At 44.4% G+C, this 20,652-nt stretch overlaps 1 protein-coding gene across 2 annotated transcripts in view; it reads left to right on the top strand.

The window, feature by feature from the left end:
* The window catches only part of SLC4A11 (solute carrier family 4 member 11), a 93,796-nt gene that overhangs the window by 43,278 nt on the left and 29,866 nt on the right, over nt 1–20,652 (top strand). For both annotated transcript variants that reach the window (XM_074904264.1, XM_074904265.1), the window contains 3 exons: nt 6,868–6,991; nt 10,220–10,426; nt 15,483–15,567. In XM_074904264.1, coding sequence (XP_074760365.1) covers nt 6,868–6,991; nt 10,220–10,426; nt 15,483–15,567 — 416 coding nt within the window. The remainder of the gene's footprint in view (nt 1–6,867; nt 6,992–10,219; nt 10,427–15,482; nt 15,568–20,652) is intronic.

Genomic DNA, 20,652 nt, shown 5'->3' on the forward strand with positions numbered 1-20,652 from the left:
CCCTCTTCTGTGCTGGAGGGAGGGCTGCTCTTTCTTATCTGATTTATCAGTGGGAAGAGTGGTGGGGAAAACCTAGGGTGAAACAGCTGTTCTGCTTCTGTTGGAATTGGTACTTTCCTGACAGTTCCAGGTCTGTTGAACCATCAGCAAGATTAAATGTACCATATGGATCTGGGCTGCAGCCACACGACAGAACAAACCCTCGAGGAATTGAAGATCTCAAGGTTTGAACATTCCACTGAATTCCAGGAAAACAACTGGCTTCTGAGTCACAATAGGCTGTAGGGCTTTTTTTTTTTTTTTTGTCAAGAATGGCCAAAACCTGATTTTGCTGAAGCTGTACCGGGGTACATAAGCTTATGGAAACCTTGAGACTCCTTCATTAAGATTCTGCGTGGCTGGGAGTAGCGCAGTACTGCATGCCCCATTAGCCAGCAGTCTTCAGCTCTAGAAGAATGAAGGTTATTAGATATTTGTGTACGTGATGGTTTTCTAACTAGAATAGAAAGCAAATCTTCAGGGTTACAGATGAGCTTCATCAGTCAAGGACACGATCTCATACCTTAAAAACCGCAAACACGCCCCTTTCTTTCTCTTATTCATAGCATTTGCCAGAACAAGACAACACAAACTGCCATGGAGATGTCTTGCTGCTTCACCGTGAAGCTGCCTCGTTGATTGTTTCATCAGAGAATTTGGGATGAGGGGTAACCTGTCCCAGAGTGGGGGGTGTTGAACTGTTATCCTCAGACTTACTCAGTTGTTCAGCACGAGGAAGCTCTGCTGTTAATGGTGCTGAGGGAGGTGCTTGGGCACCCTCCAGCACGCAGTGACTGCAGCAGGTCTGTGTACTGCCAGGAGGGTGCTCGGAGTTGCCTGTGAACCACCCAGACCTACCATGATCCCAAGCCTGGAGGGGGTAAACCAGATGCTCTGCATGTCTGGATCAGGAAAGGTGGGGAAGAAGCCCCTGTGAGAACTATTGGTTTTGGTCTTGCACAGTTTTGTGGGTCAGAAAGCCCAAGGAAGCCCCCTCCTGCCTTACCCAGTGGAGAGTGTGTGGAGAAGTGGCTCTCATCACAAGCCAAGTCCTATCACACCCAATTGCTGCTTTTGCTGTCTGACAAATGGAGGTGCAAATGACTGTTCTTGTTATTTTTTTTTTTCCCTTTGGAGTGAAGAATATCTAATGCTTAAGATGTTAAAGTAACTGTTAACTGACTGCTGGTGGATCTCTCTCCCTGATACCCTCCTAGGAGAAACACCAGCTGTGTGGGTTATTGAACAAATGCTCCCTGAGCTGAGTGGAATTCCCCGGGCATCACAACTTCCAGGCGATATTCTTCTTGCCAGGGGATATAATTGTTTTCTTCCAAAGCTGAATCCTTAGAAAAACACGAAATTGAGCTGCTTTATAGCCTGGATTGAGTAGTTGAAGAGCCATTTCCTTTGGCTGCATTGATAAGGCACATGGATTGGTAAAGGACTTATTTTCAGTGCATTCAACTGATTTGCTAAAGCTGTTTTAACAAATGAAGCAGAGGAAAAAAGCTTCTCTGCAATCCAAGAGTGGTTTAGTGGTTTGTGTGCTCTGTGTTGCTATAAAATTGCTTACTCTGATATAGTGTGTCATTGCAATGATTCCTGTGGAGGAGTTTAGCTTGGAAAAACCCAGGTAGCCTTTCAAAAACAGGTATTGTGAGGTTATTTTGGATATCAAGCAAGACTGCTGCTCAAATAGAGGAAAATTTGAGTATTAACTTCTCAGATTTAATGTATAACTGATGATTGTGTGAAACGTTACTAATGGATCTTTCCAAAAAAAGTAATGCAAAGCCTATTTCATGGTTTTAAGGATTTGTCCAGACTCAGAGGTTTGAGTCTGTAGAAGAGCCACGTTGCTTCTGATTTAGTTGTTGAATAGCTTTCAAATAGTCAGTTACTGTGTATTCCTCAGAATAGTGCCCTTTCTTTCAAAGAGCAAAATGGGATGCTGTGGGAAATTAAACAGTTCAACTGTTTAAAACAAATATTATACTTCAGAGGAATGATTACAAGATTTGGAGTCTTGTTTACAAGAGCCTCTTCTCCAGAATTTATCTCAATCATCTCAAGTATTTGTTGAGTCCAAAGAACTGATTAATTTTCTTTCTAGCGCCTGAGCCACCCTTTTTGGCCTGTTTTAGGTTATGCTGGAGAGCTGAAGCTCTTGCAGGTGCTGTGTTAAGAAGTTCTCAAATTCCAACCCACCGTTAGGAATTTGAGTCTCAAAGGAGATGTGTTGAAGAGAAGGATGCCTGCAGCATGTGTACAGGGAGGAGATGTCTCCTTATGCATTTACCAGTCCAAAACGATATCCAGCTTGGAGTAACTGTTGCTGAAACAACCCTCTGCCAAGCTGCGGGTGAGCTGGCTTGCTGGTCACAGCGTCATTCCTCACTTGCAAATTCTGGTTTCTGAAAGCTTGTGCCTGGAGCTGCTCCGCAGAGGAAGATTTATTTGCAGTGGATGAGAACAAGAAGTGTCATTGTTGTTCTGCATCGGGACAGGAAAAGGCTGGCTAGCTGATTACCTCTGCTGGGCACTTTTTCTTACTGCAGGGAATAATTTGTTTCTGAATTAACTTCCTTTCTTGCCCTGTTTAAAGAGGGTTTCTGTTTCTCTTGGGTCTCCATAGTTTGACCCTTTTTATGATTTGGTTGAGAAATGTGTTATTACTCTGATAACATCTTGGGTGTGGGGCAGACCTGCGGCGTGTGTGACTCGGTGTATCACTGATTTTGGTGGAGCCTTGCCAGCTTTCGCCCTCTGAGTGCCACGCTCAATGCCGCTAGATACGCAGCCTGGAAAGAGAGGAGGACAGCAAAGCAGGAATGCGTGCTATAATTTAAATGCCCTTTTTATGAGCTCAATTATTGGAGGATCAAGATAAAATTGCTGAGAACACAACCTGACATTTCATTAAATCATAGCCCAGCATTTCCTTGTGTGACTAATACTGGGTGAAAATAGATTTTTCAGCTTTCTGGCCAAACCAAAGAGAATCAAATTTAGCTCAACCCAAACCAAAAAGGAGCTTGGAGGCTTTGGCCAAACCAGACTTGATTTAGAGTCAGCTGAAAATGTCTTGCTAGTTCTTAAGTTTTTTTGGGCTTTGGCTATTTACTCTTAAGATTTATTTTTTTCCTTAGTGGGAATTTACTTAAGTGCTTCTTGAAGAAAGTTACTTTGTTTTGAAAGTAACTCTCCTCTTGGCCTGAACTGTGCTGAGCTTTACCTGCAGTCTTGGCATAACTTGGGATTTCTCCATGTGGAAAACCCCCCCTTTTTTTTTGTCCTTTAAAAATTTGCACAGGCCTCGCAGGGACTGCAGTTTTGGTTTATAGGATATCTGTATCTGGATTCTGGAATTAAAAGTGGGAGCTATAAGTACTACACCAGGGAACGGGATTTGAGTTGGCTAAATAACGGCTTAAATTTGACAGAAAGCTTGAGATGCTGAATGATGCGTGGGTAGAAGTGACTTGGCCTTACAACTAAAAGTTCTGAGACACTGGGGTTTTTTTCCCCCCAAATAAAGGGATATAACAAAGTGAGACCAAGCTCAGTGCAGAGGAGGCTGCATTCTGCACAAAGGCACTGTTTCTCCTCTCCATGCAGCAATGCCCAGGTACCTCAGACATTTTCTGTGGCACATGTTTAAACCTGGTTTTAATCTGGTTTACCCTCACTAAACCAACTCAACCTGATTTGTAACGGTATTATTGACTTAATTTGTGTCCACGCATTGACCTCTAAACTAGGTTGGCAGTTCTTCAATGGTCCACACTCAGCTTGATTGGTGTGATACTGGGATTCAGATGCACGTGTCCGTGTCAATAGAGGTCTTTATGGAAGAGTTGGAAGAAACTGTCTCAGGTGTGAGAAGTCTCAAAGTCCAGCACCATCGATAAAACTATTTCAGATAAAAATGGGTCGTGATGACAGTAGGTTGTTTGGTGTCCTGTGAATGTGCTCAGTGTTGCCAAATCTTCCAGTACTGCCTAAGCACTGCAAGACCCTCTTGTTGCACACTTGCCCAGTCCCTCGAGGTAACGAAACAGTGGGCTCTTCATGTAGAGAAACACAAGGTTTTGGCAGGACTGCCAAGAAAATTAGCTTGTATGCAAAAGCGATCCATTAACAAAGAGCAACCTTTTAGAGTCAAGTTTTTCTCCTCCATACCCAAGAAGCTCTTGAGCTGAAGTGATGTTGTAGCCCTGTGGACTACACTGTTGGCAAGACTGTCACCTCTGGAAAGCAGAGCCATAGAGACAAGTTACTAGAGCTGAAACATAACCCTGTCACTTCAGGGAGAAAGTTAGCTACAGAAAAACATGTGTCTTGCTAAATTATTGCACTGTATAATAGATTTTTCCACATAACCTGCTGTAGTGCAACATGACTGCACATATTGTAGCTAGGGGAGCAGGGCTCTTGCACGTTGACTTTCTTGCCTCGGGTAGGAGGAAGTTGAAATTTTGGGGTGTTTTTTGTGAGGTTCCAGTTCTTGGATTTACTCAAATGGAGAGGGAGCTGCTGAGCAGCACTGCCAAGAGATGGCTGGTAACCTGTACCTCCACAACACGTACATGCTTACGTTCGTGTGTGTACCTCAGTATCCTGCCCCTCTTCAGGCCCTGAGGCGTGCGCTGGTGGGATCAGCCCTTGCACTGTAATAAGTCTTCTCTGGCTATTCTTTGTTCTTCAGTATTTTCTTGCTGTCTTCCCGCTGCCTGATAGACATGGCAGGAAAGGGATGATGTCTGGAAAGTTAGTACAGCTCTCTGAGCAAGAAGTATCTGATACCTGTTTCTGGCCATCTCTGGAGTAGAAATGATGTTCAAAATGCCCAGGAAGCCTTCCTTTTCAAAACAAATTAATTGGTGAGCTCAACATCTGAGGTATGAAAATATTGAGAATGGAGCACAAAATAAGGCTTTTTTTTTTTTTTTTTTTTTTTTCTGTTGGTGCATTAACTATTCATTGTTGTTGAGCAGTTCAGGTAGACAGGGAGAAAACCGGAGGTTGGACTGCTTGAAGGTTTTTCTGTTCATATAAAGCCTGGAGTTCATGTATCTTCCCCACTGGCTTGTTGAACTGTAACACAAAGGGACTTGTATGCTGTCCAGCCACAGCAGGACTGCTACCAAGGGCTTTGATTTCCTTGTGAAAACCAGTGTTCTTTGTGCTCATTTGATCCCTTGGGAGGGAGGGACAAGGGCTGTTGCAGATCCAGACTCTGGGTTTAGTTGAGAAGATAGCTTGTATTCTGAATTACTTTGGAAGAGATTTATTCCTAAATTTAGGATTTGCCTTGATCTTTCTCCCTTCCAAACCTGATTCAAGTAGAAAAAGGACGCGGGGCTGTGGCGGAGGGGATTTCAGAAATGAATGAAGTATTGTCATCTTACTCATGACCTATATTGTTCTAATTAAGCTGTTTGGTTGCTCTCAGACAAGTGTCTTTGTCAGATTAATTTGTGTAAGTAGGCTGCTTCCAATCTGTGATCAGGAAGTCAAACTCAATAAGAAAATACTTTGTGATTTTTGCATATGAGTTAAGAACTTAATAGAAAATATAAAGTGGTCCTGACTAGTACATCTCTAGCCAGAGATCTTACTGGAGCCGTTACTGGAGCAACCTTCACGGTGCATGGGTGTGAGAACACGTTAAAAGGGAAGAAATGGGCTAGGATTATGGAAGAGAAGTTAGAGGAGAGATGATTTCAGGACAGTGATAGATGCTTGCTGGATGACTAAAAGGGAGCAAGCAGTCTCTAAGTTACTTTGAACCAGAAACAAAATAAATTGCTGAGGTAGGAAAACACACTTCCATACATCTTTCATTGTCAATAGCCAAAACCTCTGATTCTCATCAGTGCTTTTCATTGCTGAGAAGTAGTAGGTGGCTGTAATGGAACAGGAGATCTGCAGTCCAGGGTGGTGTTAACGTCTTCCTGCAACTGCACCAAGTCACTTCGCTGCTTTGTCAGAATTTCCCAGCAGGAAAAATGATAGCTACCCTGACCACAGCTGTGTTTAAATATCCCAGGGTGGAGACAGACCTGGTCTTTCATGGCTTCCACAGATGATCTCTGTGTTTATTTCAAACAACGCGTTGCTAGTCTTTGTTACGGGATTGAAACAGCCATCGTGTGCCCAGAGGGGCTGGCTGGATTGCAGCCAAGGATTTCCCTCGGAGCAGCAATCCTGCCTCTGTAAATCTTGAGCAAGGTGGTAAGCTTGGTGTCTGCAACGCACCTGTACCAGAAAAGGGAAAAATAACAGCTGAGAGCAAATAGGGAGAGCCATTCAAACAGAGATCTGCCCAAGGCAAAAAAAGTGGAAATATGTTGGTTTGGCATCTTGCCTTAATGTTTCCAGAAGCACTTTGGGAGATCACATGAAATGAAATCAAGTGTAAACTCCTTTTCAGTAATGTAGGTGTTAGGTTGGTTTTTTTTTTTTCTAGGAGGGATTTTTGTAGGAGCTTCTGTAGCACTGCAAGTATTAGGTATGTTTCATTCTCTGTCTTTTGATTTCTTGGCTATTAAAAAGCAGATGGGGAAGAGGAAGAATACACCTTGAAATCTGGAAAGGTATTTCCCATGAAAACGTGGATGTTCAAATTTTACAAGAGAGCTAGCAGAACTGGGCTGACGATACCTTAAAGTCACTGATTAAGACTTCAGAAGTGAGCCTTTCACAACCAACAACATCTTCCATTTCTTGAAGTCGAAATATGTATTTATAAACCTTGTGCACCAGGAGAGACGGTGCCATGTGTCAGAGTGCTAAGTATAACAATGCCATCTTCCTTCACAGTTGCACTATAAAGTCCCTTCAGCGACGTCATGTTTGCATCAGCCGCCTGGAGAGGCCTCAGAATTGGGGAGAAAACTCCTGCGAAGTGAGATTTGTCATATTAGTCCTGGCTCCTCCTAAAATGGTGAGTATTCTGTTCTTGTTTGCTCTGATGCTTCAGAAGGTTCTCCCAAGAGTGCTTTTTCCTTCTAGGGTTAATGACAACATATTTCTAAAACGCAAAGGGATGTGAAAAGGCTTGAGATCTCAGCAGTTGTCAAGATAGTTTATACTAACAGCATCTGCGAGGGGTAGATTAGTCAGCTGTGTCCTCATCTCACACTGGAGAATGGCCTCTAGCCTGACTGGGAGGAGAATACTGCAGATCAAGTGTGTCTCTAGTCCCCATACACTTTTTGCTAAAGCCACAGCTACGATGCATGTATTACTCCAGACTCCCCCCCTCCAGCTTTACCAGTTTAGTCGCTATTTTCAGAGGTAAAGAATGCAGTTCAGGGTTAAAGCCAGGCTTCTGAAGTGCTCTTGTGAGTCTGCAGCTGATGCCCTACTGCAAAGGGTCTGGGTTGCTCTCCTGATGGGACCAACAGCTGCACTGCACGTGTGATTGCAGAGGCTGTAGATGGGACTGATGTAACCAAGAGGAAGATGTAGTTTTGTGAGCTCTGTTGCTGTAAGGATGAGACTGTAGGAGCTGGGGTGCTTGTAAGGTCAGACATCCTTTGGGATGTGTTTTCATAGCTTCTGGTGCTTGAAGCAGCAAGGTTAAAGCTTTCTCAAGTGTACTTGCTGGTTCTTTGATGTAGACAAGGCCAACAAATGTCATGGTAGTACACATTTACTACAGTATCACAGGGGCATCAAGGTTAATCAAGAATCATTGTGCTGTCTTCCTAGAAAGCACTGGCTTGATCGAGATGGTGTGTTCTCCAAGCTAATGGTTGAACAGTTCAAAGCTCAAGACCTTTTCACACTTAAGCTGGCTGTTTACACCTTGGGCCTACTAGGTCTGTGCTTCTGGGAGGTGCTAGAAAGGTTGGGAACCTCGTCTGGAACAGGACATAGCCTAATTCAATTTCCTGCTCTTCAATGCTGCCTCTGTGACCTTGGGACCTTCTAGTCTGGTCTGTCTGTCTCCTCCCCACCACCCTTGTTTAAATAGAAATACTGGTGTTTCCTTATTTCCCAGGATTTCTGGCAGATCTTTCCCAACTGAGCAGTTCAGTGCTTTTGGCATAGATCTCAAACCCAACAGGCTGAAAACATATTGATGTTCCTTATGAAAAGCAGCAGGCAAACAACTGAACCCATGTGCAATAGCATTGATCTCTCTTTCATTGTATGGCAGTTTGCTTATCTCTGGCCAGCTACGTGCAAAGCACCCAGCAAACAGTTCTGTATCCGCTTGTGTCCTGAAAGTTTGCAATTCCAGTGGACAGCATCAAATTAAGGAAAGGGAGTGGAGGCCAAGCAGAGCTGCAGTTGCCAATATGCTTTTTATTTTAAATGAGTTTATCTAGCCAGCTCTACATACGCATTTCTGGTGCAGCAGTTAAAATAATTAACCTGCTGACAGTAACAGATTAAATGAGCCTTGCTTGGGGAGAAAAAAAAAAAAAAAGGCCAGAAAATGGGCATCTGTTGTGCTAAGGAATCCAGATCCTTGGCCTTCTCTAATATGGAGGATGGGAAAAACTTGTTCTCCTGCAAATGTTTGTGCTCTTCCTCTAAACTGTTCATGTCTCTTTGGGAAAGCAAAGGGAGGGAGTAGCATTGAGCAGCCTGAAGTAACCCCTTGCAGCATCCAGCCGAAGGACTGCTGCTTCTTAGAGGTGAAAAGAGAAGCCTTCCCCATGGTGGCAAATCCAGGCTGGTTCGGTCTGAAAGGACCAAGCTTATAAACTCTAGAAAAATTACTCCCAGAGCGGATTATCTTCTCCTAAATCCAAACCTTTCCCTACAAACTTAAATTGAATGTGTCCTAGCAAGCGTGTCTGAAGGGATGTTCCCTGTGATGGAGAGAGGATGACGGAGGAGAGGTGGAGGCAGGACAGTGCGAGTGATGGAGCAAGTATAGTGTTAGTGATGACTTTAGGAGTAGTGCAGTGCCACCCACATGTCCGTGCCTCTGCATCAAGCAATACTGAACTATTTGGTTGTGTTCGTGGAGAAATTGTTCATCTGCTTTGTTATGAATCATGAAAACTAATTCAGATCAATCACATATGCTCGCTACTACTTTTCACAGTAATGCGAGGAGCTTGGAGGCTGCCCAAAGGAGGGTGGTTGTTTGGGTGTCTCTAGCAGTTGCTACATGAGTGTTGAGTGTAACTAAGGCGAGTGGGTGAAAACTTTGCATCAGAAGGAGCTCTTAATGAGCTGTGGCTCTATATAACTTTGCCTTGGCCAAGTAGCTTACCTGTCCCGATCGAGGTGGTACAAACAGTTTGAGTGGGTCAGGGTTTGTAGAGATTGGTTTTGTGGGTTTGTGCAGGGATGGGAGGAGCTCAGTCTCCTTTACTGTTCCCTTTGTATATAATTCCCAAGGTGCTTGGAGCAATAGCAAAGCAGGTTTGGATACTGTTGAAGCTGGACCCTTAAAGACCAGGCTTATGGCTTACAGTAACATTAAAGCTTGCAAATCTGCACTTGTTCCTTTTTCCTATTTGCAAGTCTCCTGTCCCTTCCAAGCATTTAGTGAAGATAGACAGTGGTGCCTGTGTGTGTGCTCAGCTGCTTCTTCCATGTGCTTTCCTCTGTGCCAGTAGTTACTTTAGCTGAAGGCTCTCAACCTCCACTCGTGCTGCCAGAATTGCCCCAGAGAGGCCAACTGAATTAAGTTTTAATGCCCAGAAAATGGGAAGTTGATGAAGCAGATGTGCACAATAACCTCAGCCTTCTGGAAAAGATACCACGGTACTTCTACCTGCAGAAACCGTGACTACATTGTCTTTCCACCCCAGTAGCAGTAATGCTGAGATGCTGTAGGATAGCAAAAACTCTTATTTGTTCAGATTTAGCAGCCTCGAAGGGAGACTGGGGATAAAAATGCATGCTCAGCATGATTCAGCTTTGGATTGAGTCCTGGGAAGTTGATCGAATAAGACTGATGAGTGCTACTGGTCAGGGCTGGTATGTTGATGCCTTCATAGGATCCTGCTGTGTTTGGTGTGTTCATCTGCAACAGCTTCCACATCTACCCTTCTCCATCGTATGTCCCCAGGGACCTGGAAGCCAGGCAGCTTGCTTTTCAGATGGTGCCCAGTGGGGAAAATCAGTGGTTTTACCTTTCAGAAGTGAAAAAAGGTAACTTTACAAAGGTTGCTTTATGTCCTTTTTTTTTTTTTTCACTCAGAAAAGTACCAAAACTGCTACAGAAGTGGGCAGGACCTTTGCCACGATGTTTTCAGACATAACCTTTCGGCAAAAACTCCTAGAAACCAAAACTGAAGAAGAGTTCAAGGAAGCCTTAGTCCACCAACGCCACTTGTTGACGGTGGTGAATCAGAGACCCTCAGCAATGAGTGATGGGCACAAGTCACATGGTCCTAAGCCCCTCAAGGTAAGGCTGGGGCAACGTCTGCCGTGGCCCTGCTTCAGTGGTGTCCAAATGCATAAATACGACGGGGTTTGGGTAAGGAGATGAAGCACCTTTGCTGCTTGCATCCATCGGGCTTTCCTAGCAAGCTCTCGGCACTGAGGGTTCTACAAATGGCTGTTCTATGTCCACCTTCCCCAGCTCCTGCTGTAAATCTTTAAAAACAAACAAAAAAAGCCATACCAGAAAACCCCCAACACCCCTCAAAAAAAAAAAAAAACCAACAACAAAACAACCCCCAAAAAACCCACCAGGCACTTCAAAGAGTCAGGTGCTGAAGGGATGCAGAGTGATAGGGGGTTAAAATGGTTACAGGACTTTGATTCCAGATGCTTAGTCAAGGGTGGGATTAATCGATCACTGTGCGTTGTTGGTCCAAGGTACTTAATCCTACAATCAGAATTCTCTGAAGGAAGCTGCCGCTTGTCTTTCCTGCAGCCAAAAGACTACTTGGCCATCTCTGCACAGTAATTTCACTTAAAAGTTGCCTGTCAGTATTTGGCCTGACTTCTCGCTGTTTGATCTGTAGCTCTGTAAATCGCTACTTGCTTTGTACTTTTAAAGTTTGAGGGAAATGCTGTAACCCAGCTTTCTTTTCTGGAATTTCCTGTGTGTTGGTCATCGTTTTGCTTTTCCGTTCAGAAATTCATTCTTTAACCAGACAGCATACCTGAAAAACAAACTGTGCCATCCCTAGCTTGCTGCTCCTGTCCCTGAATTACAAATAACCTTAAAGCTTTGAGTCGTCTGCAGTGCAGAAGCTGGTTAACTTACTACTTTTTTTTTTTTTTACTCCTGGAATAATTTAAGGGGTTTTAATCTGCACATCTGGAAATGAGCAAAGCTCATGTTTTTCCTGCAGAACCCCCTTGCTTATAGGTAGTGCTTTGAACTTTCCTAGACCCCATTCCTGCTCTTTTAAGTTTACAGAACAAGTCCTGAAACCCTCTTTAAACCTAGGTCATTCAGAGTGGTGGTATTCAGAGTAGTTGCAGTAATGTAATTTAGGTAAAATAGGTTTAACCCTTTGCACTTGGCCTTTCAAAGGAGTTTTTGTTAGAGCGGTTGGAAGTGTCTGGCTCTGTCTTCTGCTAAAACTAGCCCTTTTTAAATGTCTGTAGAGGATTTTCTGCTCTGTGGTTTGATGCGCAGGAGGGCTGGATGCAACGCTGAGCTTGTAGGTGTTGGCCCTGAGAAGTGGTGGTTCCTACCTGCCTTGCTGGGCAAGCAGCCTTGGCCAGGCAAATTTTTGACGGCTCTGAGCCAGCAGTGTAGATAGTGATGCTTGTTTCTTTAGCACTTGCTCTTGGCCCTGACTGTTCTTGGTCTGGATTTGGTAAATCATTGTTTTTTATGCTTCAGCCCTCAGGAGATGCAGCCTGCATAGTAGTAACTCTGCTTTCTCGTGTCTCTTGGAAGAAGCTGTCCCCCACGCTGCCTTGCCAGCATAGACCTTAAGAGATGAAATGGAGATTTCTCTTCCTGGCAAGCGAAGATTTGCCTGGAGAAGCGAGGTTGATTTGAGATCACAGCCTGCATTCCTCGGTTCCTATGAGAGCCATCTCCAGCAGCATCTCCTCCCCCCTGCCTTCCCTGTGCAATAGCCTACTCGAAAGGAAGTGTTTGATATGAGCACAGACTCATGTGAGACCAGGGGTGTAATTTCAACCTGTGAACCACCTCCAGTGAAATAAATACCCTAAGCCAGAGCCACTGTATTATTACAAGTGAGCCCTCAGGAGAGGGCAAGAGGGTAAAGTCTCTTGGTAGCATAAAAATCTGTCTCCTACCACCTCCTTCCCTTGGTCCTGCAGTGATGGGGGAGAACTGGGCCTCAAGTGCTCTGTGTGAGAGTGGGATTTCTGCAAGTGCTCATTTTTACCTCTGCTAAAATACTAAAGGGGACATGACAGTTGCATTCCATGCTGTGCCTACAGCACAGTCAGTTTGCGTTGGCTCATCTCAGAGGATTATTTAGGCAAGGCTACATACTCAGTCATAATTAAGCCTGCCTGAAATCCACTTGTTTACTGAGGCATCTAATTATGATTTTGTTCATGGAGGAGCCCCTGACAGTTGTGATGCTTTCTAGCTGTGATTTCGTGGCCATTTGATACTTGTGTGGATTTGCCGAGAGGGCTGGGCTATTGCTCAGCATCAGCAGGAGGGGGGATAGTTTGTGTCCCTGGTCTGTGTAAAATAGTTGTGCAGCCCCCTAGTACTTTAAGAGAGGACTGAGAAAGGGTCACTGGTGTTGGAGCAGGTATTTTCTGTTTGGCTTTTTAACTGCTGTTATGTGCTGGCTTAGCCTCTTCCACTAAAGCAAACAATGTTTGCTTATGGCAAGAGACTTGGATGGATTTGTGAAATGGAAAGTAGAAAATTCATGGATTTCATCTAGGGTTTTTTTTGTGTGTGTGCTCCTTTTGCTGCTCTTTCCTACCTCGTGTATTAGATGTAGCATTGGCAAAGCGCTGGGAGAACTTGAAGAGGAGAATAAGGAGACTGAAGGAGGATTTGGTGCTGGGGACCTGAGCTGTGATTCCGAAGGGCTGATAAGCCTTGATCTTGGTGTTGGTGGGGAATGCAGCTCTGGCCTCCTGGATAAAGTCACCTAGTATCAGGATGTTAAAACAAAAATGTGATGGGACCATGAGAGAGGTGCCACCACGAGTGGGAGTGGAAAGCCAATGGGTCAGCCAAACTTGACCCACTGAAGCAGGGAATGGCAGTCCAAAAAAATTCCCAGGACTGGAGTGTCTGAGGAAGCAGATCAAAAGGGCAAACATAAAGTGTCAGCACTGCCCTTTCTAAGATTTTTGGAAACCTCCCAAGGTGCAAGCTCAGAAGATTGCGGGAGGCAAAATCCAGACTGAAACATGTCTGAAGTAGGGTTAGACAATGAAGATGCGTGGTTGACAGGTTGGGAGGAATAAAAGTAAAACCAAAAAGGGCAGTAACTTCAGAGGTCGGTGAACTTGGTCTTCTATGTCCTCAGTGCAGGCCAAGCTGAGCAGAGAGGGAAGTAAGAAGAGGATTAGCCATACAGAAGCAGCAACTTTCCTCATCCTTAGCCACCCCCATGCCCCATCCTAGGCTAAACTTGCAAATGCATGAAGGAATTGGGAGGGGTCTCAAATATAACTCATCGGCTCCCCCTTCTCTCAAATTTGCCTGAACTTGCCTTGCGGGGCGTGAAGTTTAGGCAGTGCTTTTCTGCACACTCACTGCTGCTTGGAACAGGCACTGTGCATGAGTGCCCCATCTCTCCCCACCCCATGTGTAGCCCCAGGCCAGCAGCAAGCATGTGGCTTCTTCCCTGGAAGATGAGATACCCCGAGCATCGTTTTCCCCATTCTCACTGCAGCGAGATGAGTAAACATATTAGTCATTAAAGCTATTGTGATTCTCTGGCTGACTCGTGCCTTCAGGAATGTCTTTCTATGTGTGTGTGTGTGTGGAGGGGGGGAAATTAAATTGCTTTTCAAGCGCATATGGCTTTGATGTCCAAATATGCCTCCAAATATAGTTTAAGCTCCTAGCTTTTTCGGAAATGCTTAAAATGCAGATGTTCTGCTGGGGTCTGCTGTCTTCATCCTGATGATTCAGGTTAGAGTTGAAACCGTCTCAAAGTAATACAGGTGTATTGGCAAAATGCAGCAGATTTGACTGAAGTAGCTGAAATATGACTTGCCATAGTCACTGGTAAAGGAACTGGTGCTCTGAGATATCTTTTGCACCCCAAACCATAGTGTTTGCTCTGCCCCGCGTGCTCCTCCTAAAGGAGAGGTTTCCTTATTTTAGTGATGGCACTGATCATCCAGGCGCTGCAAAGCAGGCGAATCTCATGAGAAAACACAAAGTTTTGGGTAGTCTGTTAAACGAGCACTACAGTGTCAAGTCCTTTCCAAAGCAGTAGTTTTTATCAGTTTCCACATAAACCAGCCAAAGTCCGTGCTGTTTTGAGAGGATCTGTTGGTATAAATTTTCCCTGCCCTATACTCCCCAGCAGAGGTTGTAAGTCTTCTGTGTCTAGTCCTGCAACAAACATATGAAATGTTTTAGACGAGACAGCTGCAGTAATTAACACTGTGTAAAGGTGCATTTGATTTTCAGAGTAGTATGTGTACTTTGAGTTGATAACAGGAAAAAAAATCTGACAGGTGCTTCATTTGCAAGTGTTGCCTACTCTGACGCTTTCCATGTGCTTTCTGTAAGGATGTAGCTGTGAGAGCTGGGAGGCTCTAAGTCAATAGCAGCTGTCACATATTTCTGAAAAGCTCCTTACTGCCTGTGGTGAGCTTCAGATCCTATAAACAATCCTACTGCACCTTGCAGGCCCCCAAACCAGAAATAAAAGGGAATGTGTTGGGTTTTTGGAACCCTTTCACGATGATCTTACTGTCATTTAATGGGCAGAAATTATTGGCTTGGTTATGTGAAGTTATTCAAGCTTTTTCCCATTTGGTGGAGTTTGAGGTGTAGACAGTCTTAGCTCCCTTACTACATTTATTTGAGGTCTCCCTTTCCTATGGCAATGCCAAGGAAGGGAGCATTTGCTGGGGATCCCCTTTCAGAGACTTCTTTGGATTTGGGGAAAATTTTTTACGGTGGTATCTAAAGAAAAAGAAGTTGGATAGAGGGATGGGGAAGGTATCTGTGACCTGGTTTCACCCCAGGCTACCCAAGGTCTAATCCTGCTGTTGGCCGGGGTGTTCTCAGCAGGTCACACCACATCAGCTCCCTCTCTGGCAAAACAGGGGTGCAGGTATGAATGGGAGGGGGAGAAGGGAAGGAAGGGAGGAAAAGAGGGTGGTCTGGGGGATTTTCTCTTTTACAATGCTTTTGAGGATATAAATCGAAGTGCGAAGAGTTTATTTTTATTATCATTACAAAATGGGATTTGAATGCCCTATTCAAAATGACCACTTTTGCTCCTATCAGTATTGAATAAGGAGGTTAATCTCTTTAACAATACATGAGTCTTTAAACTGACACAGCACTTCCTTCCTTTCTTTAGTTGCACGAGTTTCTCAATGTTGGCAAGGGGATTTCTGATGACATTGCACGAAGATTTCCAGTGTACGCTTTGGACTTCACTGACGGTATGTTGGCCAATGTTTATGAAAGCATTGGCCTGATTTGGAATTTTTGTGATGCGATGTCCTGTTTACAGTTGTGCGTTGAATGTGTTCTTTGATACGTGTAATAGCTCTCTCATTTCTTATTTAAAAGAATATTTTGGCAAAAGCCTGTGAATAGGCAGCGTGGTACACCATAGATGAGAATCTTGCTGTCTTCCCTTAATGAAGATGCTAGCTGTATGTAGATGAGGATTTTAATTTTTATTAAGCAACGGGGTGATTACACGGATTATTGTCGTGTGTAGACACAGATCAACTCATTGCAACCTAATTAGCCAACGCTGGCCTAATAGGACCTTTCTGCTCTCATTGCAAGCCAGCATCAATAGCAATTATGGTGATGCTGTGGGAGTTGAGAATGCTTAAACGAAGTCTGAGCTGCAATAACTTCAGCTCGGTGCTTTTAAAAGCAGGATATGGCTTGTCTGCTCTAGCCAGATCACAGGAGCAGCAAGACAGTGTTTATATCGAGCCTCAGATTTCGGGCTTTATATAGCTCTCACAATGGCCTTGTTGGTTTTTGAGTCACTTTCTCCCTTTTCACTTTCAAATTTTCACTTTCAGAGAGTCTGTGAAAAGTCCTTCAGGGCAAACCATGATTGCAAAGCCTCAACCTGACATCAAAACCTGTTCAGTTTCTTACAGCTTACTGGGGAGTTGGTTAATATATTCAAGTTTCAAACCCATGAAGTTTTCATACAATAAAGATGTAGTGTAGGCAAGGAGACTCTTGAGGCTCCATCAGCCACCTTTCTGCTGTTAAATCCTCCTCACCTCAAGCCACAGTGTCCCCACTGCACCTCTGCTGATGGCTGTCTCCCTTGGAGTTGGCATAAAAAAATAAGATATGTACCCAAACCCCATTTTGCAAGCAAGTATCCTAGTGTAAAGCCACCTTCCACAGCAGCTTAAACTTGAGAGCAAACGTGGGCAGGGTATGGACGTGTGTCCTCCACTACATTTCAGCAAGGGCTGCCACTGCCAGGAGAGGAACATGGCAATCAGCTGTTGGCTGAAGGAGATTCCATGTGTCTGGGGGAGTTGCCAAGTAGCTGCTTCCCACAAAGATCCCGTTTTGTTGACGAGGAATGTTTCATCCACCACAATGTGTTTTGCAGTTAGTCATATCCACTCCTCTGGGAAGAATAAAATGGGATGAGGTGCTGGTGCTTAGCACAGTGGTTGAGTGCTGGATACTTTCTCCAGGTGCTTTGTAATTTCTGGGATGAAACTATTTTTAGGAGGCTTGGGGTGATAGGAGGGCAGGCTCGGTTTGAAGTCAAGCTAATGATATATTCTCCAAGGATTTAAGGGTATGTTGAGGAGGGAGAAGGATGAGAAATTATTTTCAGGGAAGCAGCAAGGAATCTTAAGTTTTGATTAAAAAAATATATTTCTTGGCATGTGCATCACTGACACCAGACTGTCAGGGGACTTTAAACTCTGAACTGGAGTGAGTTCAGGTCACTTCATCTCTACGGCTGTTGCTTTGTAGGGCTGCCAAAGTCTAACTTTTCATTCTAAACGGGTGTTGAAGCACTTCAGAAGAGAAATGCTGCAGAAGCACCTTGTTGGGGACCCACGTGCATCTCAGTCCCATGAGGACCTCATCACCCTCTACAACTCCCTGCCAGGAGGGTGCAGAGAGGGGGGATGAGTCTCTGGAGCCAAGGCCCCAGCGCCAGGCCCCGAGGGAATGGCCTCAAGCTGCCCAGGGCAGGGTCAGGCTGGCTCTGAGGAAGGATTTCTGTGCAGAAGGGGCTGTTGGGCGTTGGAATGGGCTGCCCAGGGCAGGGGGGAGTCCCCGGGATCCCTGGAGGGGTTGAAGAGTCGGGCTGAGCCAGCGCTGAGGGATCTGGGGGAGTTGGGAACGGTCAGGGGGAGGGTCATGGTTGGACTGGAGGATCTACAAGGTCTTTTCCAGCCTTGATGATTCTGGGGTTCAGGCCAGAGTGCAGTGTCTGCTGTGACTGCCTATCCTGAGCGCAGCAGGTTGACAGTCACAAAAGCATCATAGAGATGTCAGCAGATTTGGAAATCCATTTCAGGGTCCATGTTCTGGCTCTGCACATGTCCAAATTAACCTGCACATGCTGCCTCTCAGCCCTGGGACTGTCAGCTATAGCCAGGTCCACAAGCTTTCCATGAACTGATGAACGTATCAGATCAGGCCTGACTTAAACAAGGTGCTGGGATTGACTAGCTTGAAAGAATTGTTCCCTTGAGTGCATCTGCCCTGAGTGGTGAAATACTGTCATATTGAGAATCCAGCATTACAAATATTCCAGAAAGATTATTTTGGTATAAGGAGCAAGTATATGTTAAAGCATCAGTGCATTGTTGGGAGGGTCGAAGGTGCAGAAACAAGCTAAGTGAGTCTCAAGAACAACTGCAGCTCAAATGTGAAGTACTCACCTTTGGAGCATTTATGCCTTTTCAAATAGGAGATGGAGAAAAGAGGATTATTTAGAAAAACCTCTCTATATTAATATGCACCATTTCTTCCCAGAAACCAGAAATTAGGATGAATTCTTTAAGGGTCTGCACAGAATGAAAACCAGATGGAGCATAAAGTAGCTGCCACGAACTACCAAGACCAAAGGTGATCAGGAATGTGAAATTCCTGAACCGTCTCAAAGCAGCAGTGTACCAGAACATTAGGGATTTGAGCTATCCAAGTATCTGTGCTCCAGACAACCCCACGTGCATCATCAAAGAGCGCTGAATTACAAAGATGCCTTTTTTTTGAATGATTGGAGTCTCTAAATCCTCATCCAAGAAGCATCCTGGGGTTTTGGTTAGACAGATAAACCGATTAAGGGCAGGGTGATAAATAATGAGGCTTTTGTAGGGCCAACAAGAGTTTTGTCAGTTTGACTTTTGTGGGATTGAACTTCTTCACACGCTGCACAAAGCTGGCCATTAAATTATCCCTAACCGTCATGATTTGGGAGAGGAAAGAAAGGAATAATCTTTTTTTTCTGCTTTTTTCTTTTTTTTTCCTCCAGATTAGGAACTTGTCAGCTTTAGTTCTGCTTTGTATTGTGCATTTTACTGAACACGCAAGGATCAAAAGAGTTTTCTAAACTTTTGGTCCAGGACTTTAGTGATATGGATGGCTTTGTAATAGGTGTCTTCGTCGGGAGCATGTGAAGATGAGCAGTTGGGTTATGCTGAGCCTGAAAACACCTGTAGTTTTCTCTTTAAATTAGGATTAATGGCACATAGTCTCCTAATGACTACAACCTTTGCTTATGGGATTTTGCTTTCTTAAAAAAAACACACCCACATTTGTACAGAATTTCATCCTGATCTTGTTAAATAGGCTCAAAACACATGTGTATCAATATTACTGCTCTTTATGACTTGGTTGAACCCTAGGAGCTTCCTGAATTCTTTTTATTTTGAGGCTGGTTTGAATGGATGGAATTCTGCATGGACTCAGTTACAAGTCTCCCGAAACCCTTAAAAGTTGCTACCCTTATTCTTCAGTCCGTATCTTTTGGTACAACATGGAGGAATAAACACTTACAAATGTAGTGTCTGGAGTGCGCAAAGGGAAATTTGAGGTGCCTGAGATATTTATGGTGAGCTTTGCTGTGTTCTGCCATGTTCCTTCACTACTTGGGGAGGGAGCATGAAGGGAAGAGAGGAGAGCTGAAGTTTACTGTTGCCCCCTGTTTCCCTGGACCTGTATCCTTGGCACGAGGCTGTGGTGGGTGGATATTTCAGCTGCCGATGTGGATTCCTCTCTGCCCTTGGTCCTGCGGAGAGTCCCTAACCAGCTCCTCGGAGTAAGGCAAGTGTATCTGCTGGCAGCAACCTCAGGATGTGGTGGTTGTGTTTTCCAGGAGAGAGATCTCCAAAGCTCCCTGTAATGCAGGCATGCTTTGAAGGAAAGCTTGAAGGCACTGGAAAAATGAGATTTGAAAGGGGAGTTTTTGTCTTGCTGGTTGCCTAAGATAGCACAGAGTGTAAACCTGTTAAAATGTTGACTGTGGATTGGCTGTGGCATGTGCCACATCTTTGAGTCTCCCACCTGGTTGCACTGGCCATTGCATTCTTGAGGGAGGAAAAATAAAGGGATTGCAGATAGGCTTTGTCCCTTCTCATCAGTGCCTCTGCTGCCCTAGGTTAGGTGATGGGGTAGCTCCTGTGTCACTCTGCAGCTCTTCATTCCTAAATATCACCTGGGAGTAAAAGTTCAACAGCCTCTTGAAGACTGACTTGTTGGATGCGTTGGGGCATCGTGGCCTGGGTTACTTTTGAAGTCTCTCTTTGTGTCAGTGGTGGATGGAGATGTATTGAAGAGGCATAAAAGAATCTTGGTTTGTCTGTGGATGTTTCTTTCCAAGAGACTAGCGCTTCGTGTGAAAGAAACAAAGGAATAAGGGAAAGCTCCGAGCCCTTGATTTGTTTCTTCATACTTCTCTAGTCTGAGCATATGCTTGGCTTCTCTGCTCCAGAATGAGCAAGAGTGGATTTCCTTTTCCGGTTAAGTTCTTAGTCTCACTTTTGCTGAGATTTACTCTTCACAGGACTTTAGGAAGGATTCATCTTCTGTTCATCTTCAGAAAATTGGGCAGAGTCCAGCAGCTACTTAAATAACTGAAATCCCAGCTTGAGGGCATTAGCAGGAGTTTGTAATGCTTTCAGTTTTTATGGCTCAAAACCTATGATCAGATATTGTAACTGGGTGTTTTTACCGTTGAAAGGTGATTTTCTTTTTTTTTTTTTTTTTTTCAAATCAGGGCTTTGACACATCCTTGCTTCTGTGCTGCAGATCAGTATAATTGCACTTTGTTTTGCATTGGACATTTCAGAGAACTGGGAAAGAGCATTAATAGACATTTCATAGAATGCCCATCTGTCTCAATTTTGATTCAGTAAATGTACAATTAGTAGATTTAAGGAGCTTTAGTCCCACGTCTCTGGGTCTCTTGGTCATTAACTTATTGATGCAGAATACCAGGCAAAGCGAGGCCAGCAGTGCTGCAGTTTTCTCTGAAACTCCAACCTTGTCTCTTAAAACTACGACATTTCAGA

The sequence above is a fragment of the Athene noctua genome, chromosome 4 (genome assembly GCF_965140245.1).
Source record: "Athene noctua chromosome 4, bAthNoc1.hap1.1, whole genome shotgun sequence".
Taxonomy (NCBI): domain Eukaryota; kingdom Metazoa; phylum Chordata; class Aves; order Strigiformes; family Strigidae; genus Athene; species Athene noctua.